Source organism: Microcebus murinus, chromosome 13 (genome assembly GCF_040939455.1).
Source record: "Microcebus murinus isolate Inina chromosome 13, M.murinus_Inina_mat1.0, whole genome shotgun sequence".
Classification (NCBI taxonomy): domain Eukaryota; kingdom Metazoa; phylum Chordata; class Mammalia; order Primates; family Cheirogaleidae; genus Microcebus; species Microcebus murinus.
This window is the reverse complement of record NC_134116.1, coordinates 3,730,934-3,744,753: the sequence shown is the minus strand read 5'-3', so window position 1 is coordinate 3,744,753 and position 13,820 is coordinate 3,730,934. Positions and strand designations below refer to the sequence as shown.

The following is a 13,820-nucleotide window of genomic DNA, read 5'->3' as shown; positions in this document are numbered from 1 at the left end:
TCAGCTGCCCCTGGATCCCCCTCTCTTCGTCCTGCCACTCAAAGGCAAATATCTCTTGGCTGTACAGGGCCACGGCTAGGCTGAAAAAGTCATCCTTCAAATCTAGGATGATGTACCAAGTCTGTGTTGGAGGAAGGGAGCTTAGTAGGGTGTAGGGGTTTGGAACTGTAGGGTGGATGTCTAGGACACGCGTGTTGACCTCCTTAAGGTCCTGCACAGGCCGATAATCCTTTCCACCTGGTTTCTTTACTGGCAACAAAGGCATATTCCAGGCTGACTGGCACCTGCAGAGAATCCTGGTGTCTAGGAGCCTTCGAATGTGGGGCGTTATTCCCACTCTAGCTTCTTGGGGCATGGGATACTGTCTAACTCGGGCCAGTTTGGCCCCTAGTTTTAGCTCGATGGAGAGGGGTGGCCGATGTTTTGCCCATCCTGCTCCCCCGTCTCAGCCCAGGCTTTGGGAAACTCTCGAAGCCAATGGTCCATGTTTTCTTCCTGATGGACCCCCATGGGTTGATACAGACGGTATTCATCCACCTGAGCCAAGGTCAGGACTTGAGGGCTGCTGATAAGGTTCCCCTTGGCATCGGTTACTAGTATTCCTTCCTCTTCAAAATAGATACGGGCCTTTAATTTTGTGAGTATGTCTCTTCCTAATAATGGGCTGGGGCATTCTGGAATGACCATGAAGGCATGACTCACTTGCCCTGAACTCAAGTCTAACTTTTGCTGGGTAGTCCATCGGTAGGGCTTAGATCCAGTTGCCCCCTGCACCCAACTAGTCTTGTTAGACAGTTTTCCAGTGGTCTCAGTAATTACCGAATGTTCTGCCCCTGTGTCTACCAGGAAACTGACTGCGCTCCTCTCCACTTGTAAACTTACCCTGGGCTGGGGAGGGCAACCGGGCACCGTCCTCCCTATTCATCCTCCACCTGTCCCTTCAGCATGACCTTTTCAGGGGATCCATGCCTGTGCCATCCCCCCTTCTTGGGGCAGTTTTTAGCCCAATGTCCATGCTCTTTGCAGTTGACACATTGATCCTTCTCTAGCCTTCCTCTTTGGGATCGCTCTCTGCCTCTTGCCCCTAGCTGACCCCCCTGTGGCAGCTGGCAGGATCTTAGCCATTTGTTTGTTTGCCCTGCGCGCCTCGCCTGCCTGAAACTTTCTATCTTCCAATCTTAGTCTAACTCCTCTTCGGGCGTTTCCCTATTATTATATACTTTTTCTGCCACTTCTAGCAAGTCCTGAAGAGTTCTCGCACAGCCTATTTATCCTTTGCACCTTTCGCCTAATGTCTGGGGCTGCCTGATTTACAAAGGCCATCATGACGGCCGCTTTACTCTCTTCTACGGTGGGATCTATCGGGGTGTACTGCCGGAAGGCTTCCATAATTCTCTCTAGGTAAGCTGCCGGACTTTCCTCGGGCCCCTGGCGGACATCTCCTACCTTGGCCAAATTTGTTGGCTTCCGTGCCGCTGCCCGGAGACCGGCCATCAGAGTCTGGCGGTAGACCCCGAGACGCGCCCTACCTTCAGCCTCATTGTAGTCTCAGGGCAGTCGTTCGAGTGGGAAGGTTTGGTAGATGACCCGTGGGTCAATGGTGGGTCTGCTGTCTTCCCCTGGGACCAGCTTCCGTGCTTCTCCTTGAATTCTCTCTCTTTTCCTCAGTTCTAAAAAGAACCTTAAGCAACTGTTGGCAGTCATCCCATGTGGGCTGTTGAGTGAAAAGGACAGAATCTAAAAGGTTAATTAAATCCCTCAGATTTTCAGAAAAATTTGCATTTTGGGATTTCCAATTGTAGAGATCACTAGTGGAGAAGGGCCAGTACTGATACACCTGTTCTCCATCCGCCCCAGGGGGTCCCACCACCTGTAAAGGGAGCGCCTTTATTGGCTCTGGATCTGGAGTCCGACCAGTTCGCTGCCGGGTGCCCTAGGCCGGGCCCTTTACTGGAGACCCCGCGCCCTCTACCGGAATCCCCACAGCACCCTGGGCCAGTGGAGCCACCTCAGGATTGTAGGGCGGGGGCGAATTCTATTCCAAATTTATAAGGTCCGAATATAGATTGGAATGATTGGAATCCGGCAGGACAGGGGGTGACCCCACTGGAGGGGGAGGTAATCTGGTGGGTTGTGGCTTTTGCCCCTCCTTTTTCCTTGCTCCTTTTGTTACCATAATTTCGGCCTTTTCCTTAGGGGCGGGCAGAGTTGTCTTTACCATGATGGCGGATCCTGGACCAGATCCTGCCAAACTATGATATAGGGGATCTGGTCTGGATGGCCGAGACGGCCGAAGACTACCTCCTGTACCTTTTCAATGAGCGAGGTGTCGAATGACCCTTCCCGTGGCCATCCCACCCCAAAGGTCAGCTGCTCTGCCTCGCAAAGGGTCATGAACTTTCCTTTCTTTACCTCCAGGGAAAGACTATGTGCCCTTGCCCTCACATCCTTAAAATAGCCTACCACGTTGGACAAGGGTGTTGACCGGGTCTGTCCCATGCCTGCGGAGGGGAGGGACACGAGATACACCTGGAAGACCTAAGAAAACAAGTAAAATTAGTTCATCTGATTAGGCGCTGCCGTCGAGGGTGTCACTGGCAGTCTCTCTTTCCCCTACTGCCCACTGCTGCTGCTTCTCGCAAAAATGGGCAGCAACACTTGGCCTTAGTCAGATCCTGTTTTAGCTTCCCTTGTGGTTGGTTCTTACTAGCTATTCAAGGGGGAAAAGAAAAAAGATTATTAATGACAGAAGACGACATGAACATTCAACCAGGGATTCCAAACGACACAGACAAACATGAAAGACACAAACAATTACCAATCTAGTCCAGACTTCCTCCCTGACTCCCTTCTGACTGAGCCTCCAGCTCCTAGGTCAGCCGTAGGGATTTCCCTGGGTCAGAGGGCGTCTCCTTCTGACCCCGACCGACGACCCACCAGTGCATCCGCCTAGGTCCTTTGTCAGCCCTGACTACTGGGCTACTCCAGAAAACGTAGTCTCTATTCACTCCTCCCTCAGTCCTGAATTTTGTTCAGAGGTCTGCGAGATCCTGGACGAGCCCCCAAATGTTAGAGCGGGAAACCGTAGGACCACAGAACAAAGAGACAGGGTCTCTGAGGCTGAAATCATCAAAAGGAGTTTTATTGACTAGCTCGAGCTAGGGTCCAAGTCCCAGAGCACCAATATGGTGGCCTTTATTTGGACAAGGAGCCCGCGCACTGTGGGATGGAGCCCTTTATACCCTAGGTGGGTCCTGGGTCAATGGTGGGTCTGCTGTCTTCCCCTGGGACCAGCTTCTGTGCTTCTCCTTGAATTCTCTCTCTTTTCCTCAGTTCTAAAAAGAACCTTAAGCAACTGTTGGCAGTCATCCCATGTGGGCTGGTGAGTGAAAAGGAACTTTTCAAGGAACTTGAACTTTACGTTGATTGGCCCCTTGTGGCCACGCGCTTGACCTTCACATTGATTGGTTGGCCCCTTGTGCCCATGTGCTTGCCCTTTACATTGATTGGTTGGCCCCTTGTGCCCACGTGCTTGCCCTTTACATTGATTGGTTGGCCCCTTGTGCCCATGTGCTTGCCCTTTTATTTCATCCCCAAATTTACTGCAATCAGCCCGCTCAAACCAACTTCCTAAAAACAAGCAATATACAGAAGCTAAAAGAAAGCAGTTAGCCTGAGGCTTCACAACACAGAACAAAGAGACAGGGTCACTGAGGCTGAAATCATCAACAGGAGTTTATTGACTAGCTGGAGCTAGGGTCCAAGTCCCAGAGCACCTATATGGCGGCCTCTATTTGGACAAAGACCCTGCGCACTGTGGGACGGAGCCCTTTATACCCTAGGTGCATAACCTGCATGTGGGATATTCTTTGAATGACATTTTTAATTAATTTAATCTCTTTGTTATGGGTATGTTAGCATATAGTGTGACATCTTGAGTCTATTTTTATTTTTTTATTTTTACATGGTTTTGTTTACAATTGTTAGCATTCCATGTTTCCAAATTGTCATGGCAGTCGATATGTAAAAATAACGTGAAAGAATGAGGCTTTGAGGCAATCTATGAATGCTCTCTCTAAGTGTCATCTTATATATGAAGGGGAAAAAGCTACTGTACCTACTACTAATACTTATATAAGACAGATGAGGTATTGCATCTAAAGTAAAGTAGGAGATTGTGCCATTTGACTTTGGCATTTATCAAGTGATGACAGATTGACCCTACTGTCCCTATTTTGTGTCAATATTTATATAACATAGAAAACGAAACTTATAATGGGAAAAATACAAAATAACATTGTTGGTGAAGACTGGTATCAGTGGTTGATCATTTGAGGAATCAGTAGTTAAAATATATATAACATATAAAGTATATTGTGTATTTTCCAAGCTACTTACATGTTTTAAATATTATAGTTATATATATAGCACAAATATCTGTTGAATAGAAGGATAAGTTGGCACATTTACAATTATCATAGGTGACATTAAAACTATAATATCACAAAATGAATTGTTTTGGTCTGCAAGAAACATTACCACAACACATGGTAACTAATTTTATTAGCAAGGTTAGTTAGTTAAGCAGATAGACACACATTAATGACAGTTTTTTCAGTAACCTGATTATATACATTATTTTCAATTCCTAGAAAAAATATTGAGGATCATAAGGTTTTAGGCACCAAACTTGTAAATAATGTCCTAAAAGCAGAAATTCTATGTTGTATTTTCTGTCAGCTGTGAAATAACAATTAATCTACCCAAGTATAATCAATAAGTATGATCTAACCACATGCAACTATAACTAGATCATTTAAAATAACATGTGGTTTAAATAGAAAATCCAAAGTGAGATTGTTTTAAGGAGTCAGGGAAGTATCAAGGAGGAAGCACAGTGATTGGAACCCAAATCTGAACTCAGGTAACTAATTCAACAAAACTATCTTAAAATAACTTAAAAAAAATAAAAATTACTAATTCTGGCCATAATAGTATTCTTCACTAAAGTGGAAGATTATTCCTTTAAAAATTTGTTCAATACATAAAATTAGTATTAAAAATTTCACACTCTACAAATTATTATTTTTTAATTTATATGGTATATTACTGGGGTCAGAGTATATTCTAAAATAAGAAACTTGGGATTTCTTGTGAGACACTGTTGTCTGCCACCAAATATCTATGTGAAATGTTTTACTTGTGTATGTATTTTGTATATGTGTGCTTTTGGAAAATATACTGTGTAACCCCAAATCTCTTGTGCAGCAATAACTATTAATAAAAATACTTACATTGAGTTTACTTTACACAGTCATCAAATGCAAGAGTATTTTATCTCCTTTATTATAATGCTTTGAGATTTTTAAATTTGTACTGTCTAGAATTTCCAAAAACTATGTCAACCAACATGGGTGGAAATAGGCCTTCTTTTTTTTAAATTTAATACTAATGCATAAATTACTTCTTTTATGCAGTAAAAAGAAGAAAATCTTTTCTTAGTTTGAGGCAGTTGCAGTTCCCATCATGCTCAGGAATTGTCCCTCTGTAGTTTGGCATCATCTAAGCTTTCCTATCAGCAATGATTGCTGGTTTTGATCTCTTGGCAATAATTTTTTACAGAGTGTGTGCGTGTGTGTTTTTTATTTTTTATTTTTATTTATTTATTTTTATTTATTTATTTTATTTTTATTTATTCTGAGCCAAATTTGAGGACCATGACCCGGAGCCACCGCCAAGAGTCCTTGTGCAAGTGGACTCACTGTGGCTGGGTTACAGTTTGGTTTTTATACATTTTAGAGACAAGGGTTACGGGTAAAGCCATCAGTCAATGTGTGGGAGGCATACATTGGTTTGGCCCAAAAAGGAGGGCCATCTCGAAGGGGGGGGGGGGAGCTACAGGTTATAGGTGGGTTTAAAGATTCTTTAGATTGTAATTGGCTAAAGACATGAAGCTTTGTCTAAAGACCTGGAATATTTTAACATAAACTGTTTACCAGAGATAAGCCACCATTTGTTGCAAATTGAGGGCCTACAGGTGTGTCTTGCATACCCTTAGGCCTGTTAATGGGTTACAAAGGAAGTCTCCAAGAAGGGAGGGGGGCATGATAAGGCCTGTCTGTCCTCCCTCCTCCTGGCAGGCAACTTTGCCCTTGAATATTCCTTTGGCCACGAGGGAGTCCATTCAGTCAGCCAGTGGGGGATGAGCATTTTAGTTCACACAGAGATGGTCAGTCAGGTGTGGCCACAAAAGGAAAGACAGGAGAGGCTCAGGAAAAAATTACATTAATGAATGTATTTCATTTATTAGTTTGAATAATTTTGGTGGGCTTGGGTCCCTGGTTGCCTGGTACTTGGACTGTGATAATTAAGGCAGATGAACAGGCCAGGTAGGGGAGGTTTGGCTCTGAATTGGTTAGTTTGCATATTAAAGACATGCTCCCCTCTGGGTCCTTTGTTATTCTTAAGAATTGGCTAGCCCCTGGAGGGTCAGTCTCTCCCCAGCCAGAAAGGGTTTTTTAAGATGTCAGAGCATCCATATATAGAAAATTAAAACTTATTTACAGTGTGTTTTGTGTGTGTGTGTGTGTGTGTGTGTGTGCACTCAAATCTCAAAAAAACACATTTCTGTTTCATTTTTTTTTCAGTAGTTATTTAGGTTGCCTATCAGCAAGGAATGGATTTCCATGGACAAACAAGTTTGAAGACCTGAATTCGGTTCCAGTGCTGCCGTTCAAAGGGTAACATTATGTAAGCCAGGATATCTCTCTGGAATCCTGTTACCTTGTTTCTACCATTATAATTTCCAACAAGACCAGTAATCTCAAATACATGACATTTATACCCGGCACCTCATGCCCTGGAACTCACCTCAGGAACCTGCCTATATCCATCCTGGCTAATGGGATTACCTCTCTCTTTCCACAGAACCTAAATTTGGTCTCAGAAAAATTCTCAACACGGCAACCCAGAAAATCAGCAGCGATCTCTGAAACTGGTGTGCACCACAGACACCCATCAGCTGACAATATCTGCTCTAGGACCGTTCACGTCCTTGAGTCCTTCTCCTGGGAAAAGGATTCTCCACATTTCGTTTCAACATCATTGTAGAGTGTCTACTGCTTGTCAGGCCCTTGGGGAGGACTGGGAGACCACCTGCTCCCCGCTGCTGCTTGGTCTCCAGTCCACCACTGTGAAGCCATCGACTTCTCAGGAACAATTCATGCCCAACATTACTCCACGTGGTATACAGTGACTGTGTATTTTTTTAACCTTAGTAATAGGGTGACACGTATTTGTGACATTATGCATCTCAAAATAGGAATCAAAGCCTTTACAAACTGCTTATAGTTTTCCTGAAGTCACTGAACGGGCTGTGCACTACTTAATTGTCATATTGATTTTGTTCTGAGGGAATCAACACCTATATCTGGGGCAGAATCCCCCATTCACTTATGGAGAAACTCAGGCCAAGGGAACACAGTCATTTAAATGGCAGAATGAGTTCTTGATGAAGCTAAGAGAACTCAGTCTCTCTATTAGCCATTACTAATTCTTCTGTGAACACAAATTATGCCTTTGGCTAGTGGGTTCCACCAGAGGAGGCCCTGGGCACTAAGAACTTTCCCTTAGGCTCAGACACTGTTATCCAACCTGGTTTTCCTGCAGGCGGTGCTGAATGGCTCACAAGTGGAGGGCTTGGCTTCACATTCCATCAAAGCTGAGTCTTTCAGGAACTTGAGATGAGAGTCTCAGTGATGAGTAATGAATAATAAAACACCCTCTAAAAAGAAAACCATTGCACTCACTCTTGAGAGGCTCCCTTCCTCCTGCAGCACGTGGCAGCCTCCTTTGAAAGGTTTTGCTCTGGGGATGAGCACTGGGAGTACTGAGCACTGGGAAATGCAGATGTTTATTTGTCGCCAGTGCCACTGACGACGGCACTTAGGTGTGCCGATGGGAAGGAAGTGCTGACTTGGAATGTGAAGTGCCAAGGAAATACTAGCATGTCCCAAGACAGGAAACAAATTAACTTTTGGCCCACATTCTTCTAATTAATGCCCATGTTCTTGCTAATTTCTTTCTTTAGCAAGAAATAATAGCCTCACTGTACCTCCATCTTGAGAATACATTTAACCAAACCCCCAAAATAAGGCCAAATAAATTAACAAACTTTTATCATTTCATGCCCAGCCCCCACTCTAACTTCCACAAACCCCACAATTCTTTGGTGAGTTCATTTCATTGCACTCAAGGAATACAGTATCAGAGATCAGAGGGCTATATAATTAGAAGGAAGCTTTTTTTTTTTTTAATTTCAGCATAATATGGGGGTACAAATGTTTAGGTTACGTGTGTTGCCTTCTCCCCGCCCCCCTAGTCAGAGCTTCAAGCGTGTCCATCCCCCAGATGGTGCGCATCGCCCTCATGTATGTATATACCCATCTCCTCCCCCTGCACCTGCCTGATGCCCGATAAATGTTATTCCTATATGTGCACTTAGGTGTTGATCAGTGAAACCAATTTGCTGGTGAGTACATGTGGTGCTTGTTTTTCCATTCTTGAGATACTTTATTTAGTAGAATGGGCTCCAGCTCTATCCAGGAAAATACAAAAGGTGCTATAACCATTGTTTCTTAAAGCTGAATAGTACTCCATGGTATACATACACCACATTTTATTAATCCACTCATGTATCGATGGGCATTTGGGTTGTTTCTACATCTTTGCAATTGTGAATTGTGCTGCTCTAAACATTTGAGTGCAGGTGTCTTTTTCTAGAGTGTTTTTTGTTCTTTTGGGTAGATGCCCAGTAATTTAATTTTATATTTTAGAAAAGTTAGGTCGACAGAAAATTGAACTGATAATACAAGAGTTCCCATATACTCTTCTTTTTCTCCTATTGTTAACATCTCACATTAGTGTGGTACCTTGGTTACAATTGATGAATTGATTTTGATACATTATGATTAACTACAGTCCATTCTTTCCATAAGCGTTCACTCTTTCTTTTCTCCAGTTGCATGGACTTTCACAAATGCACAGTGTCCTGTAACTCCCATTCCAGTTCATATAGAGTAGTTTCACTGCCCTAAATCCTTTTTGCTCTGCCTGTCCCTCCCTCCCCCTACCTCTGGCAACCACTGATGTTTTTACTGTCTCCACAGTTTTACTTTCCCCAGAATGTCATGTAACAGGAATCATACAGTATGTAGCCTTTTTAGATTGCCTTCTTTTACTTTGTAATATGCATTTAAGTTTCCTCCATGTCATCTCATGGCTTGATAAATAATTTCTTTTTATAACTGAATAATATCCATTGTATGGATATGGCACAGTTTATCCATTCAACTCTGAAGGGCATTTTGATTACGTTTTGGTAACTGAAACATCTGCAATAAACACTCACATGCTGATTTTGTGTAAACATAAGTGTCCAAATCACTAGGGGTAATACCCAGAAGCACAGCTGCCAGATCATATGGTAAGACCATGTTTAATTTTGTAAGACACAACCAAGCTGTGTTCCAAAGTGACTATAGCAGTTTGCATTCACACCAATAATGAATGAGAGTTCCTGTATATCACTAGCATTTGGTATTGTCAGTATTTTTAATTGTAGCCATTCTAATAGGTGTGTAGTCCTAGCTAATTTTTATTTTAATAACTAAACTTTTAAGGAGTGCATTATTATTTCTAATTTCCTATTAAGATCTACTTTTAATCCCTAAAGCTGTGATACTATTTTTTTAATCAATTATCAGTACTTTACACCTGAGTATATTTAACAAGGTATATAAGGGATAGATAGGAAAAGAAAAATAGGAGATATTTTTAGAAATGAATATGAAAGGTAATCACCCTGCATAAGCATAGCTAAAATAATGACTAGTACTTATACAGTTTTATTGCATTTGTCATTTTACTTGATTATTAAAATTGTACAAGGAAAAAGTTTGTATTAACTCAAATTTTACAGAAGAGGAAATTGGGTCTCAGTATTGCATGATTAATAGGAGTCCACCTGGTCGTTACTTGGAGCTGAAATTGATGCCCAGTTCTCATTAGTCAGTTCCCTCTTTCTCCTCAGATTTATTGTTTCTTGTACTCAACACCTTTTGGGTTGCAAATGCTTATTCCTACCATCTGGCACGTGGTGTTTCCTAACCAGTTTGAGAAAAATGAAGGAGACGAGAGTCTCCAGTTACAGATCCTCAGGAAAACTACCCATTTTATATTTGATAACTCTGCTCAGTTAAGCAGGATCCGGTCTCCCTTCTCAATTAACCAGTCAGCCCAACCCACAGTGTTCCAAGGGTGGGCTGTTACATTTGGCTGAATATTTGACCTGACACTCAGCCTCCCTTTCAGTATAATTGGAGACGTGGCTGTTTCATTCACCTGTCACCTCTGGCATCTGTGAGCAGTGAAACATCACTGATCCGAGCCAGGGTTTTGTGCAGCTGGCAAGGGAAGCACAAAGCCTGGTATGGCCGCATGCAGAGGTGGACCAGGGCATCTGGGATGTGGTCCTGCTTTTTACTACTGAGTTCTATGATTTCAGCCAAATGTACTTCTCCAACTCTCAGTTTCCTTAACAAAGGGTTTTCCAGCTCTAACTTTCAAATGAAAAGTTGATTATTTCCTTCTCATTTTGTTATGTCCATTGTGAAAAATGATGCTGAAAAGAAGGAAAAATGTCCTGTTCACTGTTTCTTTGGAAGAAAAGGATTGATAGAAATAGCTCTACCACTGCTAACATTTACAGAGAGATTTCAGAAGTCTAACAATCCTAAAGAATTAGAGAAAAAGCTGAAAATTGATGACAAAAATTGCTAATTAATGGGGTACTTCTCTACCTTTCACTGTGTCTTCTAATGAAAAAATTATTTACCACTTTTAAAAAAAGTAACATCATAGTGTCCTTCTCTCATAGAGGTTTTAGTCTTGGCATTTCTGCAAAATACATGATTAATTTTTGCCAGCTCCAATTTTAGATAAAGGAGAAATGTTTTCATTTGTAACTCAAGAGATACCTGGATTTTTAAAAATCCATCTGAATATACAGAGATACCCCTTTTAAAGTTTATGATAATTTATTCTCCTTCAAATGACTTTCAAATGTTGATATCGCTAAACCTTCCATAAACTCTATTTATGGATAGTTTAAAGAATATAGCCAAAATCACCAGTTCTTATGAGACCATTGAGGATGGAAAGAGCATATAATATTAACCAGAGATGTGGGGGACACTAATATACTTGAACTATAATCAGATAAATAGTATGACAGCACAGTTGGAATCAGTAGAAAAAAAGAAGGAATAAACCTTAGAGTTGTTTATGGAATTCTGTTATTTGTGTGTGAATGTTATGGTGGCTTCACATTTTTTATGGAAGTCCTGTTGATAGACCACTCAATGTAACTGGCATTGGCAACTGCTGTCAATATTGTCCACATTATCTAGGATGGACTCCCATACACCCTGAACAGGTGCAGGGTCTCAGCCTGTCAGATTCTTTTCTTGTCACATCACAGGCCCCTCGGCATCTTGCCATAGCCCTCCTCCAGGCCCCCACCACATCCCTGTTCCTCAGACTGTAGATGAGAGGGTTTAACAGGGGGGTGAGGATGGTGTAAAAGGCAGAGAAGACCTTGTCTTTGATCGGGGTGTGGTAGGATCTGGGCAACATGTACGTGTACAGGGCAGCCCCATAGAACAGAGTCACCACGATCACGTGTGATGAGCAGGTGGCGAAGGCCTTCTGCCTCCCTTGTGCCGACTTCATCTGCTGCACTGTGACGAGGATCCGGGTGTAGGACACAGTCACCACGGAGAAGGGGATCAGCAGCATCATGACACAACACACGTACATCACCATTTCATAGGCAGCTTTGTCCCCACAGGCCAGCCTCAGCATGGTGGGCGCCTCACAGAAAAAGTGATCGATCTCGTGAGAGGCGCAGAACGGGAGACTCATGGTGATGGGGGTGAGGAGGAAACTGTCCAGAGCACCACCAAGCCAGGAGCAGGCCAAGATCCTCCAGCAGACCCGCCGGCTCATGAGGACAGGATAGCGGAGGGGATGGCAGATGGCCACGTAGCGGTCGTAGGCCATGAGCCCCAGGAGGAAGAATTCAGCCCCCACAAAGCCCATGTAGAGAAAGTACTGGGCTGTACAGGCGGCGAAGGAGATCGTCCCCTTGCCCACAACATAATCAGCCAGCATCTTGGGCACGATGGTGGAGATGTACATCACGTCGATGAAGGAGAGGTGGCTGAGGAGGAAGTACATGGGGGTGTAGAGGCGAGGGTCTGCATGGACCAGGAAGATCGTGACCCCATTAGCTATCATGGCCATGAAGAAGACGGCACAGATGGCACCAAAAAGGAATCCTGAGGCATTGCTGGGAGTAAAGAGCCCTGTGAGCGTGAAGTCACTGGACAAAGTCCTATTGTCTTCATCCATGGGGTTGAGTTTGCCCTGGAGGCATAAGGAGGGATGTACGAAGTTAGTGAAAATCACAGAAGATAAAATGAGTCATTTAAAAATGTCTGTATGTGCATTATTAAATTAATTAATATCAAGCACTTTTTGGTGGGATGGATTTGCAGCTTCTTCTCTCCTGGCTATTTCTTCTTGGTGAAGAGCAATTCACCTAGCAAAGCTAGGTCCCCATGGCATGAGGATGAGAGGACATTTGGAAATTGGTGCTTGGTTTAAGGGAGTTTAATTACTATTGCAGAACACCCGGGCCCTAGAGAGGACCTTTCACTCAGAGTTGGCTCCATTTATTTAAAATGGGGTACAACTGCGAGACAATTGATTCAAGCAGTTCACATTACCAAATACAGTAATTCAAAGATGCTTGATGGAATTGGAAATTTTTGTGATAATTTTAAAACTAATCGGTCTCATCTAGAATTAACCTTAAATTGTAGACACAGCTGGAAACTATAGTGAGTAGGTTCACAGTGTCATCCATCCAATCACTGGCCGTCCTTATTGTTCCTTCACTCAGTTGTCAGTATCTCATGGATTCACACACCAAGTATTCATGGAGAGTCCTGTGCAGTGTTCTCAGCTCTGTGGATACTGTCATAAACGAAGGAGATTGGGTCTCCTGTGGTTTACAGTCTAGCTGTGGGAGAAGCACGATAAACAAGTAACAAAGGGGAACCTTGGTTCCAGGTAATGCCTTAAGAGCTTTAAGGGAAACTTTAACACAGACACTGAAAGATGACCAAAGATAAGCAATGTGAAGATTGAGGAAAGCATGTTACTACAGAATTAATAGCAAATGTAACATTCCTACCGCATAATGGAGCTTGTAATAGGAAACTAAAGTCAGTTCAGGAAGAGCCTTGTAAATGAGGGGGACGGTGAGTTGTCAGTGGTCAGTTCTTAAAGGCATGTCAGTCAGGGTAAAGAGGTTGAAGTTATTTTTTAATTATTATCAGTCGAAAATCTATAATGGTTTGTTTAACATTTATCAAGTATTCATTCTGATGTTTTTTCACTGTCCCTTTTGTACATTTGAACCAATTATTTTATTTTGCTTGGTTTTACATTTTCAGAGGTGTTGCAGGCATTCCAACAGAGGAACCTATATCTGGGTTTCAGTGGTGCGGTCTGGCTTCTGCTTTCTGTCCTAGTAACCCAGCTATTTTAACATTTATCCCACTCTCTTTCACTCTTAGGTGCTTCCTGATTTGATAAGTCACTCCGAAGCTCTAGAAATGGAGATTGAATAAACGTGTGGAGGACCATGTAGGCCAGAGACTAACAGGAAGCCATATAGGGTCTCAGTGAAGAGC

General features: G+C 42.9%; 1 protein-coding gene across 1 annotated transcript; it reads right to left on the bottom strand.

Annotated features, from left to right (window-relative positions):
- Positions 1 to 1,548: 1,548 nt before the first annotated feature.
- On the bottom strand, positions 1,549 to 13,607 carry LOC105864424 (olfactory receptor 2T6-like). The gene is made up of 6 exons (XM_012752293.2): positions 13,596 to 13,607; positions 11,533 to 12,474; positions 10,409 to 10,619; positions 2,618 to 2,710; positions 2,311 to 2,501; positions 1,549 to 1,737 (listed from the first exon to the last, which is right to left on the bottom strand). The coding sequence occupies exons 2-6, from the start codon at positions 12,469 to 12,471 to the stop codon at positions 1,549 to 1,551; spliced, it is 1,623 nt and encodes a 540-aa protein (XP_012607747.2). The 5' UTR covers positions 12,472 to 12,474; positions 13,596 to 13,607.
- Between the last annotated feature and the right edge of the window lie 213 nt (positions 13,608 to 13,820).

What these genes read in the sequence shown, in the direction of transcription:
- LOC105864424 (XM_012752293.2), bottom strand. Translation starts at nt 12,471, where the DNA reads ATGGATGAAGACAATAGGACTTTGTCCAGTGACTTCACGCTCACAGGG. An exon ending in GATGCCGAGGGGCCTGTGAT is followed by an intron (nt 10,620 to 11,532) that starts GTGACAAGAAAA and finishes TTCATTTGAAAG; the next exon opens with TTAGAGCTGGAAAACCCTTT. An exon ending in AGAAGCAGCAGCAGTGGGCA is followed by an intron (nt 2,502 to 2,617) that starts GTAGGGGAAAGA and finishes TCCCCTCCGCAG; the next exon opens with GCATGGGACAGACCCGGTCA.